At 43.8% G+C, this 8827-nt stretch overlaps 1 protein-coding gene across 1 annotated transcript; it reads left to right on the top strand.

Annotated features, from left to right (window-relative positions):
* Positions 1–1732: 1732 nt before the first annotated feature.
* On the top strand, positions 1733–8368 carry LOC109882896 (selenoprotein S). Its single transcript, XM_020474986.2, has 6 exons — positions 1733–2211; positions 4243–4374; positions 4701–4807; positions 6046–6135; positions 6584–6656; positions 7417–8368. The coding sequence occupies exons 1-6, from the start codon at positions 2118–2120 to the stop codon at positions 7497–7499; spliced, it is 579 nt and encodes a 192-aa protein (XP_020330575.2). The 5' UTR covers positions 1733–2117; the 3' UTR covers positions 7500–8368.
* Positions 8369–8827: the final 459 nt, after the last annotated feature.

Below are 8827 nucleotides of genomic sequence, written 5' to 3'. Positions count from 1 at the left end.
ATTTCTCTCAAATTTTGTGCACAAATTTGTTTATCCCTGTTAGTGAGCATTTCTCCTTTGCCAAGATAATCCATCTACCCGACAGGTGTGGCATATCAAGAGGCTGATTAAACAGCATGATCATTGCACAGATGCACCCTGTGCTGGGGACAATAAAAGGCCACTCTAAAATGTAAAGTTGTCACCAGAACAATGCCACAGATGTCTCAAGTTTTGAGGGAGTGTGCAATTGGCATGCTGACTGCAGAAATGTCCACCAGAGCTGTTGCCAGATATTTAAATGTAACTTTTTCTACCATAAGCCTCCCCCAACGTCATTTTAGAGAATTTGGAAGCACATCCAACCGGCCTCACAAGCGCAGACCACGTGAAACCACTCAAGCCCAGGACCTCCACATAGGGCTTCTTCACCTGCGGGATCATCTGAAACCAGCCACCTGGAAAGCTGATGAAACTGAGGAGTATTTCTGTCTGTAATAATGTCCTTTTGTGGGGAAAAACTCAATCTGATTGGCTGGGCCTGGCTCCCCAGTGGGTGGGCCTGGCTCCCAAGTGGGTGGGCCTATGCAAATGTATTATATAAAAACAGAAATATCACATTTACATAAGTATTCAGGCCCTTTGCTATGAGACTCGAAATTGAGCTTAGGTGCATCCTGTTTCCGTTGATCATCCTTGAGATGTTTCTGCAATTTGATTGGATTCCACCTGTGGTAAAATTCAATTGATTGGACATTATTTGGAAAGGCACACACCTGTCTTTATAATGTCCCACAGTTGACAGTGCATGTCAGAGCAAAAACCAAGCCATTAGGTCGAAAGAATTGTTTGTAGAGTGCCGAGACAGGATTGTGTCAGGGTACAGAACTTGGGAATGGTACCCAAATATTTCTGCAGCATTTATGGTCCCCAAGAATACAGTGGCCTCCATCATTCTTAAATTGAAGAAGTTTGGAACCACCAAGACTTCCTAGAGCTGGCCACCCGGTCAAACTGAGCAATCGGGGGAGAAGGGCCTTGGTCAGGGAGGTGACCCAATGGTCACTATGACAGTGCTCTAGAGTTCTTCTGTGGTGATGGGAGAACCTTCCAGAAGGACAACCATCTCTGCAGCACTCCACCAATCATGCCTTTATGGTAGAGTGGCCAGACGGAAGCCACTCCTCTTTAAAAGGCACATGGCAGTCCACTTGGAGTTTGCCAAAAGGCACCTCAAGACTCTCAGACCATGAGAAACAAGATTCTCTGGTCTGATGAGACCAAGATTAAAGTCTTTGGCCTGAATGCCAACCGTCATGTCGGAAGGAAACCTGTCCCCATCCCCAAGGTGAAGCATGGTGGTGGCAGCATCATGCTGTGGGGGTAATCAAATGGTTACTCAGACTACCTGCATTGACCATTTTTTACACTGACTTTATGCCCACACAATGGACTCTACCCACACACACACTCACACATGCATACACTGACACCCCAACACGCGCACACATGCATACTGACGCCATACACACATTGACACACACTTTCACACTCACCACATACGCTGCTGCTACTGTCTTATCTATCCTGTTGCCTAGTCACTTTACCCCTACCTATATGTACATAACTACTTCAATGACCTTGTAAACCTGCACGTCGACTCGGTACTGCTACTTCCTGTATATAGCCATGCTATATTTACTTGTTTTTGTTATTCACTGTGTAATTGACTCTGCACACTGTGCTACAATGTAGATGGGTGAATGGGTAGGCTGCTTGTGGAGTGAACTGTACTGGCCTCACAGGTCAGGTCTATGCTTAATATTTGCCTTCCAATTTATAGAATGAAAAGCGGCATGACTGATAAGTGTAGCATTTTTTGAAGTGTGTATTGACATCTAGTTCCGCTTGCTAGGATACATTTATTGGACTCTGCCGACACCTCGTGTGTGACTGGTGTCTTGCTCAGAAGCACGAGAGGCTTCCACGTCATCTTTACTGGGGTGGTGTTTATAACACATATACCAGGAAATTGCACTTTTTGTCAACTCACGAAGCATGGAAAAGTAGCTAGTTGGAGCTGTGGTGACATTGAAACGCATAATTAGAGGACTATAGAGTCACCAATACGTTTAGAAATGGATGACGATGTTACCATTGAGGACGAAGGTGGACCAGAAATACAGAAGACACCCCTTGGAAACCAGGATTTAAGTTTCCTGCAACAAACTGGTAAATTGGCTAGCTAATATCAGCTGCACATCTGTCAGTTTTCTGGCTTGTTTACCAAGCCTAGCTGGCCTGGCTAGATATCCTTAAAGCTAATAATGCAGCTAGCTAACGTTGTAGCAGTGGTTGTAGCTAGTTTAGCTAGTGTAGGCTAGGATGGCTAGCTACAGTAGCTCGCTAGCAAAATAACCAGATACAGAGACGCCTCATTCATTGACAGGGCTGCCAACTTTTGAAGAAAGCAAATCTAACTCCGAGCTATGTGCATTTAATTTCCCCTGGCACACTCCTAGATGGGAGAACGTTTTACTGTTTTAAAGCTCTTTCCTGCAATTCGACGTATTTTCACATGGTTTAGGCCCATGACCAGGGTAACAAATAACACCGGTTCGGTGTATTCAGGAATCAGGATGCTTAGAAAATTGAATGAACAGTCAACATTTTACGACTAAAGTAGGCAAATATATATATTTTTTAATAAAAAAATTGTTTGACACTATTCAGACAGTAATAAGATGGGGAGACAGTGGAGAGGTTGGAAGCAGGAGATTGGAAGCAGGGATTGATCCCTGTTCTCAGGTGGAAAGTACGGGAGTGTTATCACTACACTAAAGCTTTGCACAGGAAATTCTAATGTTGATGGCAGTGGGTAACCAAATCCTAGATTGTAGTCTCCTTGTCCATAGACTGCCTTCAAGGTAAGGACACAAACGTTTTCAGTATTTTGTAATTTGGGTGAATTCTCTTTAAAATATGTCTCGAATAAATTCCTGCTTCATTTCTCCTGCTTCAATCACCCAACCTTCAAGGAAACATCTAATAAATATCAATATGGGTTCTGGCCATCATCTTACTCTATGTAGACAAAATATGTGTTTATGAGTTGAGTCCCCCTACCATCTCTGCCTAGCATGTGCACCATACTAGAATGTGACATGTATTTGATTCCTGGAACATTTCATAACAATGCTTTTTTTGTATGATCTATTCAAGACTGTCCATGAATGGCTGCAAAAATACATAGCCTCGTACAATTCATTTTCAAAGACCCAAGTAGTCATATCAGATTTTGAATCTGTGATTACACTGGCAACATTGGGAAGAAGTGGAATAATAAAATAATTGTTGGGAATGACATTTGTGTTATTGCTGACATCACATTAATTACCCTGTATTTTAGCCCATTGTTAAGAATGAGAATTTTTACACTGATCAGTCTATATAAAGTAAGTAGATAATCAAATCACCTGAAAACAAGATTACATTAATCTGCCCCCACACCCTAACCAAATATGGGTTTTATTTATTGTCCCCCCTCTAGAACCAAATTTACACATTTGGGTTCACAATCTGTTACACTCTTTTTTTTTTTTGTTTTTTTTTTTTTTTGTATCGTTCCAAATCAGGTCACCCTACCAAACCTCCCTGCTAAAACATAATGTAGGTCTGTCTGCTGTCACAGCCTCAATACTCAGGGCTGGCTCTAGCCTTTTGAGAACCCTAAGCAAGATTTGATTGGGGGGGGCCAACGCGTGAAAAAATTTGTGGTCCCCCTTTTGATGTTGGAGAAAAAAATGTAGCGTTTTAAGTTAATTTCCTGCAGTTCTACACATTTTGCCGTAGAGGGGCCGTAGAGCGAATGTTGCCGCTTTAAAGCAAGTTTTCTGCCATTCTACGCTTTGGTATGGAGAGAACTTTGCAATGTTACAACACATTTCATGCAACATTTTTCCCCTGCAATTATACACATTTTGTAATGAATTATGCCATGTTAATAAAATATGAGTGTGCATGACTAACCAAATCAATAGGGGCCCCCTGTAGGTCAGGGCCCCTGGGCATGTTCCCTTCATGCCCGGTCCGTATTCGGCCAGGATTACTACTTGTTTCGATAGATAGATAGATTGGTTGGTAGTTAGCTTAAACTAAAAATTGTTAGCTGACATGGCTAAAAGAGAAAAGCTGATGAATTCTACTGTTTTTACACTCAATAGTAAGTTGAGACCTCAACATAATTTCCCTTCCTGTCCACAGTCGGACCATTGGTGGCAGAATATGGATGGTATCTGTTGTTCATGTGTGTGGGGGTCTACCTGGTGGTCCAGCACCTGAGCAAGAGGAGAGCCAGCCAGGGACAGAGCAGCTCGGCGTCTGGAGCAGTGCAAGGTGAGTGGCCGTAACCAATAGTTTTTTATTTAACCAAGGAAGTCACTGAGTTTGACAAGTACATTTAGTCTCTTATGCATACACACCGTCAGACACACACGTGCACACACACACCTAGGACATGAGCATTCTTGTTGCAGCTCCAACAATGCCACATATTCTCAAGACAATGACAAGCTTGCTGAAGCAGAAACCAACTGGCACTCACAGGCTAGAGCCAGCTCTCATTCCATCCAGGCGTCTGACACATCAGGAACGGAATCTCGGAATGCCATGGAATTAATGGAGTCAGTAATATCACCCAATAATTTTTTTTTATCTGGCAGATCCCAATGCAGTAGTGAGGAGACAAGAGGCACTGGAGGCGTCCAGGAGAAGAATGCAGGAGGAGCTGGATGCCAAGGCGGCCCTCTTCAGGCTGAAACAACAACAGGTATAAAGTGACACCTTTCACATAGACGAACCGTACATAGACCATGGACGGACCGTACATAGACCATGGACGGACCGTACATAGACCATGGACGGACCGTACATAGACCATGGGCGGACCGTACATAGACCATGGGCGGACCGTACATAGACCATGGGCGGACCGTACATAGACCATGGGCGGACCGTACATAGACCATGGGCGGACCGTACATAGACCATGGGCGGACCGGTCCGTACATAGACCATGGGCGGACCGGTCCGTACATAGACCATGGGCGGACCGGTCCGTACATAGACCATGGGCGGACCGGTCCGTACATAGACCATGGGCGGACCGGTCCGTACATAGACCATGGGCGGACCGGTCCGTACATAGACCATGGGCGGACCGGTCCGTACATAGACCATGGGCGGACCGGTCCGTACATAGACCATGGGCGGACCGGTCCGTACATAGACCATGGGCGGACCGGTCCGTACATAGACCATGGGCGGACCGGTCCGTACATAGACCATGGGCGGACCGGTCCGTACATACACCATGGGCGGACCGGTCCGTACATAGACCATGGGCGGACCGGTCCGTACATACACCATGGGCGGACCGGTCCGTACATAGACCATGGGCGGACCGGTCCGTACATAGACCATGGGCGGACCGGTCCGTACATAGACCATGGGCGGACCGGTCCGTACATAGACCATGGGCGGACCGGTCCGTACATAGACCATGGGCGGACCGGTCCGTACATAGACCATGGGCGGACCGGTCCGTACATAGACCATGGGCGGACCGGTCCGTACATAGACCATGGCTTCTTAGCAAAGAGCAATTTCTCAAGTAAGAATTTTGCTAGGACTGTCTTGAGTTGGGAGGGGAAAACCATCTGTTATTGGCAGAGAGGTTTGGAACTCTTTCTTATTGGCCTATTAACTAATTTAACGCCTGGTGATGTCACCAGACAGGCCAAAATGCCGTCCCACCAAAACAGGCGGAAATTTCAGGTGGATGTTTCAAACAGCTCTCACACTAAAAGGGAAATATCATCGTTTTCACAGTATTATTCTAACCTCATAGTGTGGAAATAAATATGTAAAGCACAGGAAAGTCACGTTTTTGACTGCACTGGGCCTTTAACACCGATCTGAAACCCCAGGCACCATAACCAAGTTTGCCCATTGTCCCTGCCAAATCTGATCTTGAAGACTTTTTGGTACTTGTCTTTTGTTTGATAGCTGGAGGAGGAGAAGAGACAACAGAAAATTGAGATGTATGACAGCATGAAAGAGGGGAGGAGTTACAGAGGAAAAGCAAAGACAGCCCAGGTAAGATGCCTTCTCTATCATAGGCCTACATACCATATGCCATTTAGCAGACTCTTTTATCCAAAGCAACTTGTATGCATTTCACATATGTGTGGGCCTGGGAATTGAACACAGCCCTGGCATTGCAAGCGCCATGCTCTACCAACTGATTCATACAGGACCACCATACATAAAATGCGAAGTAAATGCATCATTTGATATATATTATGGCAGAGTCAGGAGTTTTTTTACGGGCAGGTCACAGGGTCAGAAAAATCTCTTGGCAGTGATAAGTCGTGATTAGCACCCAGAGTTTTCCCTGACCATGTCCGTCCTGACCATGAAGAAACTCCTCTCTCAGACATATTACATAAGTCGTAGTGCTTACATGAAACCCATGAACAAATCTGAGGTTTCTTGTCTGTACATGAAACTAGCTCATAATTATTATTATGATGTAACATTTCAGAACACTGAAGAGGCCAGCACATCGACTACAGTGTTGAAACCAAAGACTGACAAGAAGCCCCTACGGAGCAGTGGTATGTTGACATATTTGATGACGAGAGCAGTATTGTAATTTGGGGCTTCCAGAGGTATGTTTGTAATGGCTGGGAGGGTGTGTAAGCAACACAAAAAGGGGGTTAAGTGTAATTACATTTTTATGATTGTATTTCCCTTGTGACCCAATAATAAAACGTAAGACATCATGCTCACTGTTAAAGTAATTAAACAGGTTCTGAATCCTACTAGATCTGTTTCTGCCTCCATGCAATGATGAGCCACTTTCATAGTGATGCAAGGCACTAATCTTACTGTAAATTAAAAGCTCTGCTATTCTTACTGAAACCTATTCATATGTTATACATTTAACATTTACACCTGCAAATGGTGACAAATATAAAGTACATACCAGTAGTAACGAAGGAATGAAATCCACAAAAGAAAAACAATTGAACACTGTGCAACGCACCTTTGTACTGCAACTAGTTGGTCTTGCTAGTTATGTACATCTGTCTGGATTATGATGCAGGAAAACCGATAATAGTGCTAATATTTTGTACTTTAGCGATACAAAATGTCCATCCTTGCAACTGATGTTTTTTGGATTATGATCCGGTAAGAAGTAGTACTAAGCTTTTTTTTGGGGGGGGGGGATATCCAAACAATGTCTTTAAAAAAACAATGGCTAAACTGTGACGTTGCTCCTTTAAGGAATAAGTAGTAGGTAGGTGACTCTGGCGTCCTCCATCTCCTCTCTGTTCCAGTAACCTACATTCTGCTCTGCTGTGTGTATTTCAGGCTTTAATCCCCTGAGCGGAGAGGGAGGTGGATCCTGTGCGTGGAGACCAGGAAGGAGAGGGCCATCAGCTGGCGGCGGATGAGGTTAAAGGAGGTCAGAGACACAGGCTCAGGGTAGACATCTCCCCCTTAACCCGGATCTAGGATCAGAATATCCTACTATCGTGCCTAACATGAACTATTAGGAGGATGGAAGAAATATCTGACCCTGTATCTGTGGCTAGGTGTGACTTGTGCCTACTCTGAGGTGACCTGTGAACTCTGATATTTGACCCATCCGAGTCACACACACTGACTCACTGAAGGAAGCTGCCAGCAATCTCAAAGCCCTCTTAGTTATTGATCTAAATCAATCTGTTATTTGTTTGGGTTTAGGGATTGGTTTCACAACGGTCTGTGTTTTAGATCATGTTGCCTCAGTAATATTAGCATTATCAAAAAATACAATGTGTTGCCATAACGATGGATCCTTTCTGTTTTAATGCCTTTGGACAACTTCTAACTAACCAGTGGTTGAAAACGATTGTCTTGTTTCCACATTCAAATTGACACCTGAGAAGGACTTCTGAGTACGACAGTTTCTAATGATGCTATTCCTGTAAATGGCACCTGTGCCAGTGGGTTTGGCTGATGACTTTCAGTGTAACTGTGTGTATGTGTGTTTTCTTGTCTTCTTTTGGGGTTGGCATCTGTGTAAACTTTCAAATGTGCGCTGCCTACCAAGGCTTCATGTTGCGAGAGTAGATGCTAGCCAGATGGCTTTAGTAGTGCTGTGCACCGTACTGCTTTTTATACAATTACATAAATCAGATGTAAATCAAATCAAATCAACCGTTAGTAACCGTTAGTCATCGTGTTATTTATTGGAATATCAATGATCATCAAGCAATTTTAGTTACTGAGAAATAAACTGACCTGCACCTTTTTATCACAATAAAGATATTATAGATAAGTTGTCTACGTATCTGTGAAGTTTGCTGGGGAGGCTGACTGTGACGACACACAATAGCTAATGTAATGGTCCAGTGGCGTAATCATACACCTGCCAACTCCATGTTGCCCACTAGATGGCGGCAGTGTAATGTAAATGAAGCCACAATCATAACGGTATAGTTACATATTCTCTAAACTGTATTGCACTGATTTCTATTGCTGTCATATACATTATTGTTGTAGTCTTGCTCTTAAATTGATAAGAATTTTATACAATCATTATAAACTTTATGTTAATTTTCTGCACACCATTTACATTAATTGAGTTCTAGAGCATTTTGTGGTTGGCCTAGTCGGTTATGATGTCTCAGAAATTGCTTTTTCATTTCACTATCAGTGCCGCATATTAACTCGGCTGACGTTTAATTTCAAGGTTCAACAATGCTTGCTCTACTTTTTTGCATGTCTGCATGCATGG

The sequence above is a fragment of the Oncorhynchus kisutch genome, unplaced genomic scaffold, assembly GCF_002021735.2.
Source record: "Oncorhynchus kisutch isolate 150728-3 unplaced genomic scaffold, Okis_V2 scaffold4044, whole genome shotgun sequence".
Classification (NCBI taxonomy): Eukaryota; Metazoa; Chordata; class Actinopteri; order Salmoniformes; family Salmonidae; genus Oncorhynchus; species Oncorhynchus kisutch.
This window is presented reverse-complemented; position numbering and strand designations above follow the sequence as displayed.

Excerpts from the sequence above, each read along its gene's own strand:
- LOC109882896 (XM_020474986.2), top strand. The coding sequence starts at position 2,118 with ATGGATGACGATGTTACCATTGAGGACGAAGGTGGACCAGAAATACAG. Across the intron at positions 4,808-6,045 it reads TCAGGCTGAAACAACAACAG|CTGGAGGAGGAGAAGAGACA; the intron begins GTATAAAGTGAC and ends TTTGTTTGATAG. Across the intron at positions 6,136-6,583 it reads GAAAAGCAAAGACAGCCCAG|AACACTGAAGAGGCCAGCAC; the intron begins GTAAGATGCCTT and ends GTAACATTTCAG.